This window comes from Bos taurus, chromosome 19 (assembly GCF_002263795.3).
Source record: "Bos taurus isolate L1 Dominette 01449 registration number 42190680 breed Hereford chromosome 19, ARS-UCD2.0, whole genome shotgun sequence".
Classification (NCBI taxonomy): domain Eukaryota; kingdom Metazoa; phylum Chordata; class Mammalia; order Artiodactyla; family Bovidae; genus Bos; species Bos taurus.
In genome coordinates, this window is record NC_037346.1 from 23,374,225 (window position 1) to 23,399,564 (window position 25,340).

Below are 25,340 nucleotides of genomic sequence, written 5' to 3' on the forward strand. Positions count from 1 at the left end.
AAGATATTCACTAAAGCATTATGTACAAAAGTGAAAACGAGAAAATCTCGATTTCCAATAAGGAACAACTGGTTTCATGAAGTGCCGCTCACAAAAACGCATGTGAAGAAAACAGGATATAAACCAAAATATTACTGGTGCTTGTCTTCGGGCAGTGCAACCTCTGGTAACTTTTATTTTCACAAGTTTTATGACACACAGGTTAATTTTATAACCAGAAAAAATTTATCACAACATATTGCTGAATGAAAACATTTATAGAACAGTAACACAGACCATTGATTCCACATTTGCTGCTTAAATATATATATGTATATAAAAATACTAACAAAATGTAAAACAACTCCATTTGAGTAGTGGAATTGTAAACTTTTATTCCTTCTTTTATAAATATCTTCTAATGAAAACATCACTTTTGTAAAATGAAATTATGTTAAAGGGGGAAAGTTCTGGCGTGCTTGACCAGGAAGAGCCTCACCCGAGTCTTGATCTCAACTAACTTGACCTGGGGCGCTGGGTCTACTTCCCATCCTAGTTTTCCTTCCTGTTTCTTTACTCCTCTCCCCAACCCCTCCCCAACCCACTTTTCCTGCTGCTTAATTCTGAAATCCCCCAGAAACGGTTCAGGCTACCCTTACAGTCCAGGTGAGAGACGCAGAAGGGCGCTAAGGTGGTGGCACCAGGGATGGAGGAAGAGGCTGGGCTGGAATTGGGAGGATCTTTCTCAGGTGGAAGATTTTTAGACCCTAGCGGTGAAGGAGAGGGAGGAGCAGAGATTTCTATTCTGGACAGCTGGCTGGATGTGGTGGAGAGTACGGGAGACGCAGGTGCAAATCAGTTGAGTTAGCACAGCCATGGTCCTGGGGGTCATGTCCGACAGGAGGTGAGGCATGTGGAAGGTTAAAGTTCAGGAAAGGCCTAGATTTGTGTGTGAAGAATGCAGGAGTGACCAGTATAAAGTCATGGAGTGGATAAGGTTGGCCACGAGTGAGAGAAAAGCACAAACCAGGCCCATGGCTACTAGAATCTTCGGGATTCTCCCTGTTAAGAGGTGAGAACTCTTTAAAGAGGTGGGGAGGCAGCAACCAGACTTCAGTGGCTGAAATAAACGAGTTAGGAGAGTGGAGGCAGCAAATATTTAGGTAAGTTCTACCACCTGGTGGTAGAAGAGGCCACAAACTGATGGTCGACCAGGTTTCTGTAAAATACTGAATTCGTTGTGAAGATTTACCATCAAGTAAACTTGTCATAAACCTGGATTTCCAGCTTTCCTCAAGAAATAAGAAGATCCGGCATCACGGGGCAGCGACTTCTGCACAGCAGTAACCAGCAGGCATGGAACACAAGTTACTTGATAGCAGCAGTGCTCCACCAGTGCGAGTGGGAGCTCCAGCCCTTTTTGTCTGGCCCCTGGGGTAGAAGATGAGGAAATACTTCCCTTTGTGAATGAAAGTGTCCATTAATAAAACAGAGGCCAGCATTTGCTCCAGAAGCCCCACATCTGCCCCACTGAAGGCAAATCCTGGGACAAAGAGACTTCAATTAGGGATCCTGACCAGACTGGGAATGCCCACTTCCCAGCAAGAGACATGGAGCCACTGGCATCACACACGTAGCGGGGCAGGTTACCCACTGTCCCAGGCTCAGCGGTGCTCGCAGGGCAGCTTCCCCTGGGGGCAGGCTGGCTGTTGGAGCCGGCCAAGGCTCCCCCAGCTGGGAATTTCCTGGCTCCGTTTCCTCCACTCTCAGCCACACTCCTTGAACTCCCACCAGATGGCAGGCAGCCTTTCCTTTTCTCGATTCACACAGTCCATTCCCTTACCTGGGGAAGACGACTTGCTATTTTTTATGACTGTTACCCTTCTGTAGCAAGATCTAAAGTCTATCAGTTTTGCTTTCCGTAAGTGAAATATTTGATGTTGCCTAAAAAAAAAAATCCTTCTTCCCCTTATTATACAATTATGCATTGTCAAAGAGTCATTACCTAATTATCAGTTATTTTACATTGATTCCGATCCAGTGTGTGCTTGCACTAGACTGTGGTTTCACTATCGACTTAATTATCTGTACTACTGCCAAATCCAAAATTCTATAAAGATTTGGTAGTGTAAGTTAAGAACTAATTATAAGCAATTTCATTTTATTAAAGCTTGCTCCTTGATCAAAGGCTGGAAAATAATATGACCTTCAAATGCTCAATGGCAGAGTTGGTTAAGACTTGATTTTCTCTTCCCCGTGTCGTATCGTCGAAGCTTCCTTCCCTAGAGATGGGTCCATGGAGCCCAGGAGTCCGTTTCCATCCTAAGTGTAGCACTTGTGACGAATCGAGATTGATATGAAATCCCTGTCTCCTATCTCTGGACCTGAGGTCAAGTCCCTGTAAACAACCTTAGGGCAAGTCATTTAAGGCATTTCTGAGCTGCCACTTCTTTACGCAAGCACACAGGGACTCCACGCCTCTTTGCGGGGTTAAGCCAGACAACTGACATAGAGGACTGATAGTCAGTATTGGTTCCGTTTATCCTCCCACTACACAGAAGTCTGGATTTCTGCTCTCAGTCAGAGTGGCAGCCTATACTTGCACTGACACATCTGAGGTCTTGGCTTTTTCACCTGAGTCTCTTGAAAGAAGATATTCTGAGCAGAAAGTGAAAACTCAAGAGAGACTAAGAAGCAATGAGCCTACCCCTCGTTTATGGACTCTTCCAAGGGGCTTTAGTATTCCTCTCACTTGACTGCTATTTTATGACTCTTGGAATTGAGAATCCAGCACCTTTTGTATGACGAAGTCAAGCCTCAGTGAGAATGACTGACCCTGTAAGTGGAACTGGAATGTAGACTCGGGTCTGATGAATTGTGAAGTCTGTGACCTTCACTGTTTTCCACGCCCCTGCACTTTCTGACCCACTCCGCCTGATCTCAGTTCCCTGGCTTCTAGTCAGCACCTGAGATCCCTTGCTTCCCTGAAGAGAGCCTGGAGTCCCCAATGGTTCTGCCAGGCTGAGAGAGGGGAGGAGAAAAGGCTGCACCTCAGAGAGCATTCAGAGGTGCAAGGCCTTCAGTCACAACATGGTCCCCTGGAGTAAAAGCAAACCCTCCAAAAGGCAGCATTAGCCGTTCCAACCAGCAATTAAAAAAAATAAACTGCTGTTTTAGTCATTTGGGTGAGTCATACAGAGGATCTGAATGTCTTTGCAGAGCAGAGCAGGAACCCTCTGGTATGTGTGTGAGGTCCCACTGCTCGCAGGGTGAGCCCCCCAGGCTTCCTTAATACGGTGCTGGCACAAGCACCAAGAGGTTTGCACCCGGAAGCATGAGAAGGTTCAAGACCATCAACACCTTGCTCCAGGAGGCAGAGGCCAATCCATCCTCACTAGTAAGCGTCCTCTGGGTTTTTATTGGGCTTAATGCCCATTCAGCAAACTGATTCTCCTGAGTGCCAACTTTTCCAAGAGATGTGGCTGTGAAAGTGTTGCACCTTTGAGACTTCCCTTCTGCAGATGACTCCTTAGGAATGCTGAAAGCAGCTTCTTTCTTTAGGCTCTATTATTCTTCCTGCGACACAAATAGTAGTTTTGGAAAACTTACTATGTAAAATCATGAAATGTCCCCTTCTAGCACCCCATTAACTAGAGACCAATAAAAAGTTGATCCAAAGGACTAACACAGCCTGGGTCTATTTTAGAGTAGTAAGACAGGTGGAAAGAAAAAAAATCTTTAAATCATCTGGGACCATAAAGAAACATAAAAAGGTTGAAAACTTATGCCCAGACCACAGGGTGGTGAGTTTTCCCTTCTTTCTTTCATCTCTCTAAGTTTTTTAACGTAAAAACGTACTTGCTTACATAAAAATATTTATCTGGCTATTTCAAGAAAATACCAAGGACACAATTTTATCCACGCCCACCGGGAAGCTGATTAAAAAAAGCCACATACGCCCTCGTGTGGCCGCAGCAGAAACACCTGGATTTAAGTAAGAAGGAGGGGCTTCTTTTAGGAGGCCTAGAATTTTCTAAAGGCCTTTGCATCTTTTCCACCCCTTGCAATTTTACTACACGTCAGAGCTTAGAAGCAGGTGTAATCATATGGTAAGCTTTGACAGGTTTCATGTTTTTAAAAATACACACTAAAATTTTAAGTATATATCATCCACACACTCCCTTAAGACTAGCTGAAACTCCACCACAGAGATACAGACCCTGTGAGAACAAGCAGTATGCTCTGGTGTGTGAATAGCTGGGCAAGGATGTGGGGTGAAGGAACCCACTGCTGGAAGCAAAGCAGATTCCGAAGAACAAAAGCAGCTTATTCCCCTCCTTGGAAAACAAGTCCTGCTTCTGTTCCCACTTTCGTTATCAAGAGATCAGACGCCCAGGCCAGGGACCAGAACAGAATTTAAGATACCACCACAAAGACTGAATTTCATACTAATCCATCAACATGAACTTGACCTCCAGACACTTAGGCAGTTATCACTCAACATTATGACACACAGGTCAGTAATCTATTTCTTAAAAAAAAAAAAATTTCATCTTCCCCTTTTATCAGAGGTATAGGCTACCCCATATCACACAATTATCAAGTATATGTGTAAGTGAAAGGATTTTTAAATGTCTTTTAAAAATGTTTCAATGTTCTCTCATTAGATGGAAATAAACTATTCTTCTCAGAGAAGGAACTGAAGACACACCAATGCAAAAACTGTACTCACAGTTCCAGCAGTGGAAGGCTCTCTAGCCATATGCTTCTTAAACTCTAAGAGCATCAGCTTAAACTATAAAGCATCTTCCACTGCACCAAGCCTCAAACCTGGGGCACCAAACACACACAGACGTAAGACAGCTCTTTTGTGCTTCCAGGCCCACAGAGGATTCCCTGGGAATCTCTAAGTACTAGACTTAACAAAGGCTAATACTGTGGCTGAAATACATTGTGAACAAGTGAGGAGGACCAATAATACACTCCTGTGACAGCGCGGAGGAAAAAAGCATAGTGAATATGCAGAATGAACACAACCAAAGTTGAACCCACACACTCACACCCCCCATCTATAGAGACAGATTAGTGACTAGAAGGAAACACTGAAATACCAACAGGGGCTATGCTCCCGGAGGCTGAGGCGAGGGGTGACTGAAGCTGTTTCCTCCTTTGATCTTTCCAAATCCTTAATGAGCATGTCCTACTCCTTTACAGTGAAACAAACATGCCAACAGTGACGGCTTTATTGAGTGAAGAGTCGTTACCTAACTCACGTATCCTAAAATTTGATCAAGACAGAAACTAGGTTTGGGTCCAGCATATGACTCCAATGTTATGAGAGGTGAGGAGAGGATGGTGGGGGTGGATGGAGGAGATGACTGGATCACCGGAATCCGAGGCCCTGTGCTGAATCTTGGACTCTGTGGGACCCTGGGCATTAAGTTTCCTTTTCCTGTCAAAGGCTAACCAGCATAGCGGTTCCTAATCCCCAGTGAGTTAGTAGCTCCTCTCTCTAACTTGGGGACCCTTCTCTCCAGAAAAAAACCCAAACATGTCCACAGAGCCTTTGGAAATAACCCAGGAAGCTCTGGGTTCTCCAGAGGTCCATGGACCAGCTTAGAACACTGGTTGGTTCGTATGTTCTTTTCGACAGCTCTGTCTCCACTGCCATGGAGAGGTATGATATGGTCCTATTTCCATTTCCAGTATCTTTGCTGAAGGACTGGTCTAGCTGCTGCCAAAGTATGCCAAGGTCATCAGTTTTATGCCCCAACCAACAGCCACCTTTCAAAAGTGTGGCTTAACTACAGTCTTCTTTGCAGGCAATGGCACTGTACTCAAAATTTTCAGGATAAATAGAACCCTCAGCTGCTGGTATAAAATCAAGCAGTAAAAGCCAAGCACAGCAGAGGGTAACCGAGACACCAAGAGGACAAAAAAGAGACGCCTTTCCCAGAGGTATTCCTGCTGAGCCCTGACAGCACAATTAGGAAACATGTTTTAAGAACAGTTACCCTGGCCTCAGAATTCTCCAATGGCAACAGGTAAACACAGAAGGGATTACAAACGAACTCCTGTGCCAAAACCATCTTTGATTAGCAGTAACTTATCTGCCAATAGATGAGGCTTTCTTAAGCAACTTACTATATGTAAATATATCTTGCTCCATTTCTCATTTCCATCACCCATCACTTATCCATTGAAAGCCAAGAGAGTATCTTCCCCAACCCCAGGATTCAAACAGGACTGACAGTTTTCAATTCTGAATACTCTTATATTAGCTCCACTTCAAACGTCAAAACAAATTTTAAAAAAAATCCACACCAGTCAAACTGCTACAAAACAGTTCTTTAAACAGGTTGGAGGCACGGGTATGGCTTCATTCTGCTGCATCGCAGTTGTATCTGGCAGTTTTGCTTACCTAATTCTGTTTCTGAAACAAGCAACATCCAAAACAGACAAGAGTCAGGAATGTGCCGATTGTCTTCAACGTTTCCAGGCGCTCCCTGATCAGGCCTTCTTCCTGGCATTACTGAGCTTTCTCTCCCTGACTCTCAAAAGGCTAGTTCCTTTCTCAGGACTGACACAGGGGTCATCAATCGTATGTACCCAAAGTTTTTAGTCTTGCAAGTGACTGTAGAAGAGGGTATAGAGCTATCCGCCCTGGTATACCACCTCCATGGGGTGGAGGGGCAGGCGGGCAGGGGTGAGAAAGTCACCCCTTCTCAGAAGCAACCAAGGCTGACACAGAAGGCAGGATGCACTGTTGAGTTCTGACCGGGATCAGACTGCAAAAATAATCCTTTTGGCCTCAGAAAACCAGTCTGAGGCCAAGGCGATCAGCTTAGTGAAGTAGTCAAAGTCACTCAGTCATGTCCGACTCTTGCGACTCCATGGACTGCAGCCCACAAGGTTCCTCTGTCCATGGGATTCTCCAGGCAAGAATACTGGAGTGGGTTGCCATTTCCTTCTCCAAAGGTGATCAGCTTAAGTCAGGTTTAAATCCCTTATGAGTTTACCGATGACATTTTGTTGATGCTGATCACCACAATTCTTTCTCTGAACTACCATACTACAATGCCCTGTAATTCTTTTTTTTTTTTTTTAAAGGAGGCAGGTGTTTAAAAATTGACTCATTTGTTGGTTTTTTAAGACAATTCCACATAATGTTACTAGTGGGCTAATGATGGAATTCAGCTTGCCACCCCTCCCAGGCCACTCTTCAAAGCAAGCTGCTTTATAGAACTTTCCCAAATGTGCGAGAATTTTGGAGTTAACTAGCAACAAGCCTGAAAATTTGGTTACGTATATAAGTACAAAGCTGGTTCATCAAATCCCTGTTCTGGCCCTCAACCCAGTGCATTTCAACTAAGGCGTCATCTACCTCCTTCTTAACGTTTATCAGACACTTGAATAAGTAACGTCCAGCCACTCCTTGGAGATGGTTCCCTTTTTCAGACGCTGGGCTGCTGAAGGGCTCAGGAGCCTCGTGGTCCTGGGCTCCATTACTAGAGCCTTTACAACCTTCCAGAACCTCCATGTCCCCCTTTTCCTCACTCCTTTCATCCTCCGTGGGTTCTGGGTTTTCCTCCTGGGAAAGCAAGTCCTGGCTGGGGCCATGGCCCCCCACAGTGGCAGACTCGCCTTCCGGTGGAGCAGGGCCCCCCAGGGCACTCTCCTGGGGGCCCTGGGCAACATCCTGGCTACTGCCAGACTCCCTCGGGGGAGGTTTTTTCTCTTCCAGGGCTTCGATCACGTCCTTGGGCGCTAGGGGCACCTCTCTCAGTTGTCTCACTCGGTCTCTTTTCTTCCTCCTCAAGTGAATCCAGGAGTTTTCTATGGCCGTTAGGAAAAGGCTGATTTCCTCCTTTCCACAGGGAACTCGTTTATGCTGGACCTGTTTGGAGGAAAAACAATTTTATAGATCACTTTTCTCCTCTGAAAACTCCTTTTAAAAAAAAAGAAAAAAGATTATTTGTAAGTACTTCTTCAATGTGCTTATCAACCAGGTACCTTTAGATCAGTGAGGATTTTTTCAATCCATGTTGTCACAACCACGATGCCTTCCACTGTCTCAGGGCCCAGAGATGATGCTTTGAGGGCTAGTTCTTTCATCACAGGCCCCAGGACTACGAACGTAATGGGCTTCCTTGGCTTCTCTAGTTTTCTTCGCTTACTGGGTGGTGACTGAAAGAACAAGAGGGCATGGGAGAATAGGGGAAGGTCATCCAAATAATCAAATCTCATGCGTTATAATAAATTCAGCTGGGGGAATCTCCATGACTGCAGAGCCCTAAAAAAGAACAAAGGCCTTGGCATGTTTATTTTTAATACTTAAAACAACTATGCCAAATGGGTTTACCATCTCCCCATTTTATAGACAGGAAAAACTAAGATACAGAGCAGCAATGGAATCTGCTTGAGGTCACATGGTTAGTATTTGTAAAATTAGGATTTGAATCCCAAACCCAGGTACTTTCTGCCTGTGTTCTATCAGTATATAACTCCTTCATCTACCTGCTATGCCCAAAACAGGCCTGTGCAACTATTTCTTTCAAGGCAACTCAAGGACCCCAAGGGGACTCACTGTGTTCCTTTCTATTAAAAAAATAAAAAATGCATGGCTTAAAATCACCACCACGGAGCCCAAGTTGATATGTGCTGAGACTTGTTGAAAGAGAGCAGCTGGTGAGTGGCAGTTTGTGAGATCACATGCTGGGAACGACCAGGGCACCAGGATTGCATGGGCGGAAGAGGACGCTGAATCCAGGCACGTCAAGGCCAAGCCAGTGCCCACCTATGCACTGCCTCTTGGCTGGGGAGAGGGGACAGTAGCAACCACAGGAACAGTGGATTTGAAAGCTGATTCCAGTAACTCAAGACTGTCCTTTCTTTAAATTTCAAGCTTGGAAAGTGAATTACACTCTTACCACTAGAGGGACTCAAGTTCCATTTTAAAAACCAAATGACACTGCTGTATTTAAAGCTTATTTCTTTCAAGTAAAAGGTTGCCTTTTTTTTTTTTTTTCAGTTAGACTCTTAGCTAAGATCAGATAAATTATGGATACTTTAAGAGACTGACTTGTAGACAAATTTTATCAAAATTTGAAAAAGAATTTAAGCTAATTCTAAAGTTAGGATCAAAATGAGCAGGATTATAAGAAAGGCTCAAAAAGAGACAATACCCAGTCAGCTCTGAAGATCTTTTCCTAAAAAGAAGCATTTGATAATTGTGTGGCTGTGAACTCCGACTGTGCCTGGAAACAGCAACAGAGCATATAAGTACACACACAGTGAGGTCCAGTTACTGGGTGAGGCCTTGTAGGAACTAGCTAGCAACTCCCTACCCCACATAGACAAGAAAATAGCCAGTTTATTCTATGCTAGAACACTTTTAGGTGGTATTTCCTAGAAACAATCAACATTTTCTCTTTATACCAGATGTTAACTAATAAAAAAGGGAAGTTAAAGAACAGAAAACAAGCTTAGAAGAAAAGGACCAAAAGCAAAGGGTGTGTGTATGAGTAAGAAGCCTGCTCCTGAGAAGCGGGCGGCAGACCAAGCCCTGAAGTCTGAACCCGCTCAATTAATGTTTCAGGCAAGATGAGACAGATTCATATGGGCACCAAGACAGCAGCATTGTTATTACTCAATCGCCAACATAAGAAACACAATTTCTCCAGGTACTGAGGGCCTAAACTTTGCACTGAGGAGCTTGATATATGATTATTAAGCTGGGGGTGAAAAAAGATGGTGGTATGCAAGAGGAGGATGGGAGACAAGAATCAAATTATTTTTTCCACTTCCTGACATCCAAAGCTGTTACCGTGGAAAGGTCACCGTTGCAGGGCCATCCCCGACAGCACACCAAAGGTCATCTACAAGTATGGCTGGAAGGATAGCACCTCATCCCTCTTTGGACAGAGGTGGGAATCATTTGTGCTCACAAATTCCAACCAGCAACGTGAAGATATTGCTGCGTCTGTCATTTCCTGCAATATTCTCCTCCAAAAGTAAGAATGGGCTTTTCTAGAACTTAAAGGAGAGAAATGCACCCTCATCAAACTTAACAAGAGCTCTCTCAAGGACCCACTTTCAGAAACAGCAAAACAGACAGCTTGCTGCCTTGTTACACCAGAACAAAAATGAAAACTTCTCCATCTCATATATGGCTCCTTTACCTTGCATCCTGGCTCCAATGTACCATATATAACGGTCAATCAACAAATCTGGTATTTCTGAAGACCTTTAGTGAGTTCTTTTCACTCTCTCACACACACATTCTCAGGATTTAGTTTTACTCTTGGCCATGTCACACAGCTTAGCGATCTTAGTCCCCGATCCAGGAACTGAACCTGCACCTTCGGCAGTGAAAGCGCAGATTCCTAACTGCTGGACCACCAGAGGATTCCCTAGTTTTATTACAGAAACTGGGTAAGCACTCAAGAGACAGATAATTTATACTTTAGAAACTCTAAAAGCTTTTAAATGATTAAAGATTAACTTAAGTCTGGCTTATAGCAATCATTCCTCATCCTTTCTTGCTCATACTGAAAATTCTCAGCAGGCAGGACCAGAGTAAAATACAGGAGCAGGTCCTAATAAATTAATAGTTAAATTCAACCCCACAGGTTCAACAGCAGGTTATTTTATACCCTGTCACAACACTAGTAAATAGAAGCTGTTTTTCCCCAACTGAGATTATCTTAATTTGCTAAATCTCAAACCACAAATATTTTCAATGAAGAGTGCTATACTCAAACTGTCACAGTTTAGAAGACAAAGTAACAATTTAACATTTTAAAGCATAATTTTAAAAAATCAATAATGGTTAATTCAGTTTAATGTAAAAAACTAGAAGGTGAATTTACAACTGATTTTGGGTTCGAAGATGAACTACTATATCACCCAGCTGAAATTACAATGTGAAAGTTTGGTGGGGAGTTGTAAATTCTGCAGAGAACACAGGCTTTGTATCTTTTACACTGTAAGGATTCAATGAATAATCATCAATATGGGAGGAGCTCCAAGTGTTACCACACTGAAACCATGAATTGGACAAAAACAGTTCTTACATTTTAAAAATATGCTTTACCTAACAGAGCTGTCTTTTTTCCTCTTTTAAAGTATTTATTTGGCTGCACACGTCTTAGTTGTCACATGCGATTCTTAGTTACACATGTGGGATCCAGTTCCCTGACCAGGGCTCAAACCCAGGCCCTGTGCACTGGGAGAGTGGAGTCTTAAGAGCTGTCTTTAAACTGCTTAAATCTTCACTCTTCCTTTAATTTCTAGACCTCAGTGGTGCAACCAGTCAGAAGACTTTCCAATCAGGTGTAACCTGATACAAATCTGTATAGCATTCGCATTCTGCTGAAGCTCTGCTGCTAACTACGGCTAAAGTAGAACACAGATCTACCTCATATCTGCAGGACAAGAAGAGGGTCATTCACTAAGATCTGCTGGCATGAAGCCACAGCCTCCTTGATAAGACAGAGCAGCTTCCAGGATGGTCTTGAGGGGAAAGGCGTGCTCCTGCCCACCACATGCGGGTCTTCCCTGCTCTGCCACATTCTGAATGGCTACCGCTCCAGATCCTCCAGGAACAAGCCGAGTGTCTGTGAGCTGTTATTCAGCACAGGCTACTATTTATGGAAAAATAAAGCCAAGGGGCCAACACTGACACCTGGCTGGAATACACACAAGAAGTGCGCTGGGATGGACAGTCAGATCATCTTGCCTTTTTCATATATGTATCAGCTCTGATGCCATGAAGTGGACTAAGTATTTTGCTCTCTAAAAGTGTGGCTTCTTTATTAACAGCCAGTGGCATTTCTATTGTTATCTAATCTGACTGGTTGCTGTTTTTAAAACGTCCTGTAATCATTCCTAGATATATGGAAAAACAATACAAAGTAAAAAGGGGGAAAAAGTTTATGTAGAATGCTACTACCTATCTAAGAAAGTAGGTGGCTATAACTGTGTATTTTCTTGTATTAAAACAACCAACCCCACTAAAAACAATGGGAGGATAAATTAGAAAATCGTTTAAATAGTAACCCAAGGAGAACAGGAATTGATTGGGGTGAAAGAGACAAGAGAATGAAGCTAGACTTCTAATAGTATCCTTTTTGAGATTTGATTTTGAAACCACGTATGAGTATCTTTTACAATTACCAAACAAAACTAAATAGCACATACAAAAAAGGCAATCCCTAAAAACACAAAGTAAAATGAAACACCTTTTGTAAATAAATATGAAAATAGTTATAGATGAAATAATACACTCTAAGATTTGCTTTAGAATCATCAGGGCAGCTCAACATCACTGGGACATCAGACAGAGGTGGTGAGAGGGAACGGTGGGGAATGATAACACAATACATTTTACTGAGCACCTACTATATGTATCAGGCACTGTGTTATATACATTTAATTCTCAAAACCTGAAGTGGTGGGTACTATCAGTAACCCCCAGCTTACAGATGAAGAAACAAAAACTTAGAGAAGTAACCTGCTCAACCTAGACAGTTTCTATACACTCGGCAATAGTTTTAGGGTAATCCACCATGCCACTGTTAAACAAAATAACAGAACAAACTATGTCAGAAGTAAGTTCATGCAGAATACAAATGACTGAAAGAGATAAATCCAGGGGCGTCCCTGGTGGTCCAGCAGCTAAAGCTCTGTGCTGCCAATGCAGGGGGCCACGGTTCGATCACTGGTCAGGGAACTAGATCCCACACGCAGCAACTAAGAGCCTGAAAGCTGCAACTAAAGATCCTGCATACTGAAATTAAGACCAGCACAGACAAATAAATATATATAAAGATAGGTCCAGAGAGATTTCTATAGGCTGCATGGTTAAGAAGGAATTGGTTAAGAAGGCTTTATGCAGAAGTTAGAACTGAGCTGGGCTGCAGTGAAGGGAAGTCCACAGAAAGGATCAGACACAGAAAGGGCTGTGACCAAAGGCTGTAATGACAGTCAGCAATGACCCTGGCATCATAAGAAGACTGTGTAACTTCTAATGCCGTAGAAGGCAGCACAATCAGGAAAACAGGGAGTGATTAGGATGGAAGGGAAATCAAAAACAGATTTGGGAGGAACAAGGAGCCACTGAGGAGCCATCCTTTCTTTGAAAGGCGAGCTCAGGATGAACCCAGGTGACCATTACATGAAAGGTGGCTGCTGAGTAGGTAATACCTGGTTAGAATGGAACCAAGGGCAGTCCTTGGGCAGCACAGTGACTTAGAGCTTAGGCTGTGAAATCAGACTAAGCAAGGCTTCAACCTGATTTTTTAGTCTCCAATTTCGTCATCTAAAAAGTGGGGATAATACCACCCACTTGATTATTGTCAGGTTTGAATAAAATAACATAATGTGTGTGAAGCATTCACATCACAACAAAGACTATCTCTGGTGCTTGAAATCTACTATACCGATTAACATTATGCTTGCAATGCTGTTCCTTAGTAGAAGTTCTACATCATATTCCTTTTAACACTCAACAAATACTCTATGCACCAACTATGAGTCAGATATTGACAATTCCTCCTCCATGAAGTCCTCCCAGACTGAACTATTTTCTTTTCTGAATGGCCTAATTCTCCACCATTCTGGTTCCTACCATTCATTTCAGTACTCACTCATATGCACTTTCGTATCCATACTTCTCTTTCGTAAAGCTAATCATTGTAAGCGATAGGAAATGCTATCTTATTTCTTTGGTATTATCACAATGAACGTCACAATAAGAAAAGTAACAAGAGAAGGAACCTTAACTTTGGTTTTGCTAAATAGCTCAGATCCCTAACCATCACATCTGTTTTAGAGCATAATTTATAGTCTGGTACAGTACTGGTTTTCAAACCATGTCCTTCCTCCCCCTGCCCTTTGCCACACTGAGCAGCTTATGGGATCTTAGTTCCCCAACAGGGGACTGAACCGGCACCCTTAGCAGTGAAAACGCAGAGTCCTAAACATTGGACTGCCAGAGAATCCCCTCTAACCATGTCTTAACAGGAGGATCCTCTCAATAAATAAAATCAACACATAATACTGACGAAAGCAGACCAGAGATCTGCTGATGAGATCTCTAAAATGAGAGAGAGCCCTGAAGTACCACCCTGATACCTGTCTCCAAGTGTCATCCCCTGAGCACCTACACGGAATCCCTCCTCTATCTGGAATTAGTTTGAGTACATGTGGACTAGGAAGTGGAACACTGTCAGAAGAACCCCATTCTGACACTAACAAGGCTACCTAATTAATTTGACCCCTTCCGTCCATCTGTTCTCCAGAAAGCCCTCTAGTTATGACTCCCTGGACAAGAAAGACCCAGGCTCAGAGGAAATGTGTTGAACAGAGGGGGCTCATTTTTTAAAACCAGAGTTCCTGGGCAATGCTCAGACCAAGAGTACATACCATTTATTAGAGTCACATTATTTCCCCTTTTTCTTTTAACAAGTGTCAAACACCTGAAAGCAAAGCAAAGCTAAAATAATGCCTTGAGCAATGCGAGAAGTTCGGACAAAGAGGCATTCTAAGCGGCTTGTTAAAATTCTGTAAGGAACAGTCCTTATGATATGCTTCCTTATATTTGTCATCAGTCGGAAATGAACAGACACAATTTTATCAACACTAGGACTCGTCTTTTGGCTGTTAAAATAAATCCAGACAAGAGGAATGGGCTTAGTGTGGGCACTTGAATCAGCAGCAAATTAGAATTTTTCAGCATTCAGCACCAACAGAAGCAAGCCAGTAGGCCTGAGATAAGTGAAAACAGAAGTTGCCATAGTAACTTGCACATTTACCCTAAAAAGGCGGGAATGGGGGTGGGGCGGGGAAGTAGGTCAATGTTTCTGCTTAACCAGCTCCAGTCCTTGGCTTCCTCTCCTCACCTAAAGCAGCATGCTCCTCCCTCCCCGCCATAGCCCGCAGGAGCAAGAAGAGAGAATGAGGTGACCACTTCAAAAAGCAGGGAGTAGGGAGAGGTCCAAGTAGCGAGAAGGAGAACCAAGAGGGCAGCCCACTGAAGCCCTCCCGAGTGCCCTGGGACCCCTGGGAAAGCAGCTGCTGATCGAGGGCACCAGTGCTAAGAAACTGTTGCTGGGTTACCACAAATCAGAAATTGCCGTTTTCCCTGTAGCAGTTTAAGTGCACCTAATGGAACACTTGGGGATGCATTATTAACAGCTTTGGGTTGGGGGCAGTGGTGTGGAGGGATGAGTACTCTGGCGTGGCAGAAGCCTGGGGCCCTTAAGCAAGAGGCAGTCTTTCATGGCTGAAGCTATGAACAGGCCTCAAGGATGACCTAAAAGACAGGGAGGGAGGGAGGAAGGCTTAGCTGATTCCCTTTCAAAGTAAGCTGGTTTTACTACCACAGAAACACAGTGCTCTTTGATACTCTGATCTGAAATAGCTGTTAATCCAAGAGGGCAAGGGTGTCGCTGGTCCCTGAGATGGCCTGGAGGGTGCCAGAGCTCATTATCAGCTCTTCTGCCTGTGGTGCCAACAAGTGCGGAAAGCAGGTTCAACAGAAAGCACTCGGAAACAGGTGCAGCTCCATTTTCCTGCAGCTGTTAGCGTCTGCATAGGGATAAGCTGAGGCATTGCTAACAATTTTAACCATTTGTTGGGAAAACCCTGGTATTCTTATTTAGAGGATGACAGAAAGGATAATCCCTCAGGGAGGTCAAAAAAAGCACAACCATCTTTGGTAATCAGTGAGTATTTCAAACACTAACCTCTGGACACCCTACTGCATGGCACAGAGGCAAGTCTGGGCTTCCATCACACAGGCCATTCAGACTTGACTGGGACAACTTATTTCAATCCAGCAGCACACCTAGCTGCAGAGTACAGGAAAGGAAGGCTCAGTTTCAAATCTGAGCTCATGTATTCAGAAATACCTGCAAACGGTCCCCTCATACTTCCGCACATCTCTACTCCTCTGCCCTACAGGAGAAGGAAAGAGGCTCACAGTTACAGCAACACTTAAGAGAGACTCTGGAGACAAAGCGTGGCCAAGACCTTGGGAGAGGAGCACCCAGGACAAGCCTATGGTGTAGACAGGGGACTGGAGACGGTGAACAAGCCCAGGTATGAGGCCTCCATAAATACTGTGGGCAGGGGCAGCTCAAGCTGAGCAACGAGTACATGAACGGTAAGGCAGACCGCTCCAGGCAACCAGAAGTCAATCCTTCTTGCAGGGGAAAAGTGAGAACAAACAGACGCTATTCTGTTACCACCTCTTACGTAGCCTAGAAAAATTATTCCGGCTAACCAGTTCAAAAACATTTTTCTTTTGCATATAGCAGCAACCACAGAGGACAATGAGAATTTTGTGGATCATAAAATTACAGAAGAATGTTCACGGTCAAGCACATGCAAAGGAGACAAAATAGGATAATGAACTATATCACCCAGCTTCAAAACTCATCAATATTCCAGCGCTCATCTGAAAGTCAAGACAGGACCCTTTACTCGAATGATCTCTTGAGTTTTACACATCAAAAGCCCGCAATCCCAAATGGCAATTTCTACATCCACAGGAACCCTAGGAGACAGCTACTCTAGGAAAACAGCAGTGATAAAAGAAAACAGACTTCAATTTCAATTCTTCAGGAATGTCCAACAGAAAAATCATACCCACAAGGTGTTTGTATTTGAATTTTTTAATTGCTAAAAGATGCATTTCCAACTCATTTACATTTGCTGATTCAGAATCACTGAGTTGCACAGATTCAGAGAGAAAGGTTTTATGGTCACCACAGACAGCCTTCCAGGACTGTGCCTGGTTCACAACCTCTCCATTGTGATGTAAGCATTTGGGGCAAACTTCAGGGAAACAAGACAGTACAGATTTAGTTGATTTATGACCTAGTAAAACCCACCATGTACTGGGTTTCAGCAAAGCTAAAGGAAGGTCTCAACTTACTGGTACTGTTACGTCATCATAAAAACTCCAAGCCAAAGCCCATCTCATTGTCCGACCCTGGCAGAACTCAGTATAGGTGACTTTAGGAACCTGAAACCAAAAAACAGCGTCAAATCATTCTGTTAGTTCTACTAATATGTTTCTGGCTGCTGCCTCATTTTAAATTATAGGTTGGTCTTTCTTTTTATCAGTTAACAAACACTACCATCCAAAAACAGCTATGCCCAGCTGCCTAATAACCAGTGACTCAATCGTTGTTGTTCAGTCGCCCAGTCGCGTCCGACTCTTTGCGACCCCATGGACTGCAGCACACCAGGCCCCTCTGTCCCTCACCATCTCCTGGAGTTTGCCCAAGTTCATGTTCACTGCATCAGTGATGCCGTCCAGCCATCTCAACAAAGTTGTAGGCTTTTTTCCTCCCATGAAACATGAGAGACGATTTATAGTTCCAGCTTCGAGGTTAGATATATGAAACACTCAAAACGCAGCCCTTCAGAGAACTACTGGTAAAACGATTCAAACGTTCTTTTCTTTTTTTAGGAAAGAGAGCCTGCAAAGCCTGGCTAGACATAGCTATGTAGTCTCCATTTTAGGCCTTAAAAAAAAAAAGGCCTTATTTTAATGATTTGCAAAAAGTCCCTATTAGCCCCAAAATTACATCATTAAAAAAACTAAACAAGCAATGGGCAAGCAAAAATAAACAAAAAACACATCCGGGTTTTTTGGTATACACGAAAATTCTATACTTCAAGTACCATCAAAAGTGGTCACACTGGAATAGTAATGACAAAGCCTTACCCCTTGTATGCGAAGTTCTTCCTTCAGAGGAGCCAGGCTGCATTTCTTTCCCAGCATACAGCTATACCATCTGGGGGGAAAAAAAAAAGCAGCCAAGTCAAACACTGTTTATGTGGTTACATTTTTAAACCAAGCATTACTCAAGCCAACAAGATGAGAAGAATAGCAAACAAATACTGAGTCAAGTTACAAGTGACAAAAACAAGAATTGTATATACTTTGGCCACCTCATGCAAAGAGTTGACTCATTGGAAAAGCCTCTGATGCTGGGAGGGATTGGGGGCAAGAGAAGGGGATGACAGAGGATGAGATGGCTGGATGGCATCACTGACTCGATGGACGTGAGTCTGAGTGAACTCCGGGAGTTGGTGATGGACAGGGAGGCCTGGCGTGCTGTGATTCATGGGGTCACAAAGAGTTGGACAAGACTGAGCGACTGATCTGATCTGATATAATGTATTTAGACAGAGAATAAATCTAGAGAAGGAAAACATGCCCATAGCAACTTAAACAAAAGTCACTTAGTTTCTCCAATTATTTCAGTGCTATATGTATGTAGAAGGAGAGAGGGGTATCACTTATAATGCTCAGAATGAAGGCCATTCAGCTCTGGGACAGAAATTAGTTAATAAATAACAAAAACAAGGATACACACCCCCTTACAACATATTAAGACAAACTGTAAAATCTAGCATGACCTGTACTTTGAGATATGCACTCACCTGCAAATAACTTAAGAATACATACTGCACTCAAGTTTCAACAGAACATGAAATCAGTTTTCTCTATAGCAAATACAAACCCAAGAGAGGGAGTATGAAGATGAAGCGAACTGGTTAAACATAAAAGGACAGATTTTATCTCTTCTGATTATTCTAAAAAGTTTGCAAAGTATAAAATTTATACGGAACTTCTGCTTCAGGCTATGACAGATTAATTAGTAAGAAAATTGCCAAAAGGAAACTGGACAAAATATATGAAACAATTTTTCAAAACTGGACAACTGCAGTGAAGACCTATCATCTCAGAGAGAAAAACAAGGTGAGCCCCACAACTGCCAGAGCTTACTGCCTGGAGGAAATTTCCAAGCTGCAATGCAGGGAAAGGAAACTAAAATAGAACCCCAAAATCCTGCTGAATTGTTGAGACAGACTGGAGCAGTAAGGCTGAGGCAGTAAGAATTTGAAGAGCAAAAGAGAAGAGAAGAAGGAGCTGCACAGGGAGAGAATTCTGGACGTCTGCAGAGGAGTTCCCTGGAATATTTTGCAGAATAACGATCTGTGTGTGGGAGTGGAGGCTGGGGAAAGAATTCTCAGAAAACAGTAAGCTGAACAACAACTGGATTCCAGACAGCGAGGACTTCAGTTTTGTGGTTAGACAGCTAGTTTGTGGTTCTACTATCTACAGCAGAAAGCCCTTGTTAAAAAAAGCGGCAAGTAGCAGAATCCTGAAAAGGATGCTGCTTTTAAGGGGGCGAGAGGCTGTTCTGTATCTGCACTAATAAAGCTTACAAAAACAAGACCTGAAAAAGGATCCAACTGGTCACAAGTAATCTAAGTAAGCAATAAAACAAAGTCCAAAACTCATTAAAGGACTACAAAGAAATGGAGCACCCCCACACATCAGATACACAATGTCCAGCATTTAGTCAAAAACTACCAGATATTAAAGAAGCAGGAAAATGACTCATAATCAGGATTTAAAAATCAATCATTAGAAACAGATGAAGAAATAAGATGATGATGGAATTAGTAGATGAGGACATCAAAACAGCTATTTAGAAATATGTCCCATAACAAAACATAGACATGATGAGGCAAAGAGGGAAGGTATAAAAACTAACCAAATGGAACTATAAGACACGAAAATTACAATATCTCAAATAAAAAATTCACTGGATTGGATTAACAGCATATTAGATTCTGCAAAAGAAAAGATGTATGAACCTGAAGACACAGCAAAAAAAAAAAAAAAAAAATCTGAAATAAAACACAGAGAGGGAGAAAAAGAAAAGTTGAAAAAAATAACACAGCACCAGTGACCAATGGGACAGTATCAAACTGTACACATAATTTGAGTTTCAGAAAAGAGACAAAAGGGGGATAAAAAGTATTAGAAAAAAAAGATCAAAATTTTTCCCAAACTGATAAAAACTATAAACATATATAAGTTCAATGAACTTCCCACATTAGAAACATAAAATAAAACCATATTATATATTTAAAATACATAACCAACAAGGACCCACCGTATAGCACAAAGACCTTTGCTCAATACTCTGTAACAACCTAAATGGGAAAAGAATTTAAAAAGAATCGATATTTATAATGGAATCTCTTTGCTGCACACATGAAACTAACACAACACTGTTAATCAACTATAAAATATAAAATAAAAATTACACCAAACCAAACCATACTAAGGCACTTCATAATCAAAGTACCAAAAATCAGAGACAAAAAGGAAATCTTAAAATCAGGGGGTGGGTAGAGACTTTTTGTTCAAAAGAAGAAAGATAAACATAAATATTTAATATCAACCTCTCATCAGAAATAATGCAAACCAGAAGACAACAGAACAACAACTTTAAAGGACAGAAAGGAGAACTCCCTGGTGGTCCAGTGGTTAGGACTCCATGTTCTCACTGCCAAGGGCCCAAGGTTCAATCCTTGGTTGGGGAACTAAGATCCCATAAGCCATGTAAGAAGCAGTAAGTCACCACTTTGTCTAAACAAGAGCTGAACAAACTCTTCTTAAATCCATAACAGAAGTACTCATAGGGCCTCTAAAATTGGAGACAGGCAGACAAATACAAAGAAGCAACAACTTACTAAAGCAGAAACCCACCAGCAAACATCTCCGCGGGAACCACAGTGCTGAGGTAGAGAAACCTGCACTGAAACTGACAACTTGCCAGAGACTCAGCATTGATGAGTCTGAGAAATAAAAACTCCAGGGGTGCCCACTCATCAGCGACGCCATGCTTTTATATATATTATCTGGGAGCTTGATCAGGTTCTTACAGTGAGTAAAAGGAAAAATTCCCTTACGCTTCTGGCTGGGGGAGAGGAAAAGGAACCATTTTGAATTAGACTAGGGCATCCTGTTCTTAAAAAAGTCTGCCCCCAGGAGAAACCAATTAGCCAGAGCCTGACCTCTTGGGGTTTTATCAGAGCCTGACTGACCCAGAGGAGGGATATCATCCAACTCCAGCATACTCTAGGCATCCTTTCCCACCAAAGCAGGGGAAAAAACTGAGAAGCATGTGTGTAGATCACAACCCAGAGGGACGGGATCACTGAAGGGCTAAAACCTACTCAGGGACTATAGAATGCTTCCCCTCCTCCACACCTTACCATGGATTACTAAAGACCTGTAAGAGCAGTTCCTTTGACCAAGTACATCATGTCTTCCTATTTTAATTATAAGACACACTAAAAGGCAAAAAGAAAAAAAAAAACCCAACAGTCTGACAGGCAGAGAAACCATCAGAACCAGACATGACAAGGATATTGGGTGTTATCAAACTAGGAATATAATAACTATGATTAAGATGCTAAGGGCCCTAATGGCTAAAGTAGACAGCATGCAAGAACAGATGCGTAATGTAAGCAGAGAGAAGGAGATTCTAAGAACCAAAGAAAAATGAAAAAGATCAAAAACGCTATAATGGAAAGGAACAACACCTTTGATGGGCTGATTAGTAGATTAGAGACAGCTGAGGAAAGACTTTAGTCTGGGGATACCTCAATAGAAACTGCCAAAAGTGAAAAACAGAGAGAGAAAAAAAAACAACAACCAGAATATAATATTCAGGAACTGTGGGACAACTACAAAAGATGTAAAATCTGTGTAATGGAAATCTAGAAGGAAAAGAAAGAAAAAAGAACAGAAGAAATATCTGAAACAATAATGACTGAGAATTTCCCCAAATTAATTCAGTTAGATACTGAACCACAGATCCAGAAAGCTAACAGAACACTGAGCAGAAAAAAATATTCAGAAACTGCACCTAGGTGTATGACTTTTAATAAAATCAAAGATTAAAAAAAATCCTCAAAGAAGTCAGAAAAAGATACACCTTACCTATAAATAAGAATTACATCCAACTTGTGTTAAGAAACTATGCAAGCAAGGAGAGAGAGAAGTGAAATACTTGTTTCAGACACAGCTGACTTCAGAGCAAGACAAGTTATCAAGAATAAAGAGGGGCATTATTCTAAGCTAAAATGGGGACAGTCCTCCAAGAAGACATAACAATCCTTAATGTGTTTGTACTTAACAGAGCATCAAGCTACATGAGGCAAAAACTGATAGAGCTGCAAGAAGAAACAGATGAACCTTCTTTTAGAGATGGAAATTTCAATAACCCTCTATCAGAACGCACAGATCTGTCTGGCAAAAATAAGACAAGACATAGCTGAACTCAACAACACCATCAATCAATTGGATATAACTGACATACATAAACTATTCATCTTCTCAAGATCACACAGAATATTCACCAAGATAGACTGCTCTGAGCCATAAAATACATCTTAACAAAGTTTAAAGGAATAAAAATCATACAACATCTGCTCTTAGTCCACAAGGGAATTAAACTTGAACTCAGTAACAGAAAGAGAGCTAGAAAATCCCCAAGTACTTAGAGATTAAATAATACATTTATATATAACACATGGGTCAAAGAAGCTATCTCAAGAGAAATTAAACAGCATCTTGAACTAAATGAAAACAAAAATACAATTTGTTAAAGTTTGTGTAGTGAAAGCAGTGCTTACAGGGAAATTTATAGCACTGAATGAATACATTAGAAAAGAAAAATCTAAAATCAATCATCTAAGCTTCTACCTCAGGAAGCTAAAAGAGTAAATTAAATCCAAAGCAAACAGAAGAAATAATAAAAATTGAAATCAGGAAATCGATAGAGAAAAATCAATTATGTCAAAAGTTGGTCCTTTAAAAAGATCAATAAATTCAATAAGCCTCTAGCCAGGCTAAGGAGAAAGGAAAAAATAAAAAGAGAGGACACAGATTCCTAGTATCAGAAATAAAAAGGTGCAAAGATAATCTTCTCAACAAGTGGTGCTGGAATTGGACATCATATGCAAAAAAAAGCCCAAAACCCAAAACTATACACAAACCTTGTATCATTTACAAAAATTAACTCAAAATGGATCACAGACCTAAATGTAAAACATAAAACCTAGAAGATAATATAAGAGAAAATCTAGATGACCTTGGATTTGGCAGTAACAATGATTTAGATACCACACCAAAGGGAGGATCCGTGAAAGAAATAATTGACAATCTGGATGTCATTAAACTTTGTGAAAGATATGTCAAGAGTGTGAAAAGACAAGTCACAGACTGGGAGAAAATACAGAACACCTATCTGTTAACTGAAATATACAAAGAACACTTATAAATCAACAATATGAAAACAACCAATCTGATTTTAAAATGAGCCAAAGACCCTAACAAGATACCCATCAAAGAAGAAATACAGATGACAAACAGGCATTTGAAAAGACGCTCCATATCATATGTCATCAAGGAAACAGAAACTAACGAGATACCCCTGCACACCTATCAGAATGGCAAAAATCCAGAACACGGACAACACCAAATGCTGGTGAGTGTGCAGGGCAACAGAAACTCTCATTCTGTCAGTTCAAAGACAAAAAAGGTCAAGCCACTTTGGGAGTCTTCCAAATATACTCTTACCATGTGATCCAGCAATCGTGCTCCTTGGCATTTATTCAAAGAAGCTGAAAACTTATGTCCGCACAAAGATATGCACACTGAAGTCTATAGCAGCTTTGTTCATAACTGTCAAAACTTGGAAGCAATCAAGATGCCCTTCAGCAGGTGAATGGATAAATAAACTGTGGTATGTTCAGACAATGTAATATTATTCAGCACTAAAAAGAAATGAGCTGTTAAGCTATGAAAAGACATGGAGAATTCAAAAGCAGAGACATTACTTTGCCAACAAAGGTCTGTCTAGTCAAGGCTATGGTTTTTCCTGTGGTCATGTATGGATGTGAGAGTTGGACTGTGAAGAAGGCTGAGCGCCGAAGAATTGATGCTTTTGACCTGTGGTGTTGGAGAAGACTCTTGAGAGTCCCTTGGACTACAAGGAGATCCAACCAGTCCATTCTGAAGGCGATCAGCCCTGGGATTTCTTTGGAAGGAATGATGCTAAATCTGAAACTCCAGTACTTTGGCCACCTCATGCAAAGAGTTGACTCATTGGAAAAGACTCTGATGCTGGGAGGGATTGGGGGCAGGAGGAGAAGGGGACGACAGAGGATGAGATGGCTGGATGGCATCACTGACTCGATGGACATGAGTCTGAGTGAACTCCAGGAGTTGGTGATGGAGAGGGAGGCCTGGTGTGCTGTGATTCATGGGGTCGCAAAGAGTCGGACACGACTGAGCAAATGATCTGATCTGATCTGAAGTTAAAGAAGACAACCGGAAAATGCTACATAGTGTACGATTCCAACTATATGGCATTCTGGAAAAGGCAAAACTATAGAGATGGTAAAAGATCAGTAGTTGGGAAGGATGGGTGAACAGGTAGAGCAGAAGATTTTTTAAGGCAGTAGAAATATTATGTATATTATAATGATGAATATACATGTGTCCAAACTCACAGAATATACAACACCCAGGATAAATCCGAATGTAAACAATGGACTCTGGGTGGTAACGAAGTGTCAAGTAGGCTCATCAATTGGAAGTGTGAAGTAGGCTCATCAATTTCAACAAATGTCCCACTCTGGTGAGGGATACTGATTGTGGGGGAGGTATAGGGGCAAGAGTAAATGGGAACTCTCTGTAATTTCCCCTCAATTTTGTTGTACCTTAAACTACTCTAAGAAATAATCTATGTACACCCGAAATTAACACATTGTAAATCAACTTGAATCCATAAAAAAAAAAAATATACATATATATATATATTAAAAATCTAACACAAAAGAGAGGGACAGGAATGACCAACAAGCACATGCAAAGATGCCTAGCATCACTGGTCATCAGGAAAATGCAACTTAAAACTAGAACAAGGTATCACTATAAAACCAATAGAATGGATACATTTTAAAGAAATGGCAACATCAAATGGAGTCCTGCTGGAACTCTCATACATGGCTGGTGAGAATGGGAAACAACACAGCCACTTGATAACAGCCTGGCAACCTGACTCAGGAATCTAATCCCAGGTATTTACTCAAGATAGAGGAAAACTTAAGTCCACGCAGACTTGTTTGCAAATGTTTATAGTGGTGTTATCCATACTAGCCAAAACCTGAAAAGGGTCCAAATGTCCATCAATTGGTGAGTGGATTAACCAATTCTGGTAGATTCACACAATGGCATACTAAGCAATACAAAGGGAGACACTACGGATACAATACATGTTACATGAAAGCCTGTTTTGCATTGGGTCATTTACAGTAATGAGGAAACAGCCTCAGAAAAAAAGTTTATTGTACTAACAAATCCTACAAGCAGAAATCGCCATGCAGGGTCACATGGGGAAGACACCAGGGTGGTCAGGAAGCAGACGACAGAGTGAGGGGAGTGCTTAGGCCATGGTCGCTAGTGGGGT

The 25,340-nt window shown here is 41.9% G+C and overlaps 1 protein-coding gene and 1 non-coding gene across 3 annotated transcripts in view; both read right to left on the reverse strand.

Annotated features, from left to right (window-relative positions):
• Window positions 1-141: 141 nt before the first annotated feature.
• Window positions 142-25,340, reverse strand: part of METTL16 (methyltransferase 16, N6-methyladenosine) — a 69,120-nt gene continuing 43,921 nt past the window's right edge. The window contains exons 7-10 of one of the 2 annotated variants that reach the window (XM_059877877.1): window positions 17,720-17,789; window positions 16,922-17,011; window positions 7,993-8,166; window positions 142-7,876 (exon numbers count right to left, since the gene is read on the reverse strand). In XM_059877877.1, the coding sequence (XP_059733860.1) occupies window positions 7,253-7,876; window positions 7,993-8,166; window positions 16,922-17,011; window positions 17,720-17,789 (958 nt within the window). In that variant the 3' untranslated portion in view covers window positions 142-7,252. The remainder of the gene's footprint in view (window positions 7,877-7,992; window positions 8,167-16,921; window positions 17,012-17,719; window positions 17,790-25,340) is intronic. The other variant, NM_001192216.1, reaches the window with a different exon arrangement.
• MIR12041 (microRNA mir-12041) lies at window positions 3,014-3,063 on the reverse strand. Its single transcript, NR_162406.1, has one exon. It is a non-coding gene; the product is annotated as a microRNA mir-12041 (primary transcript).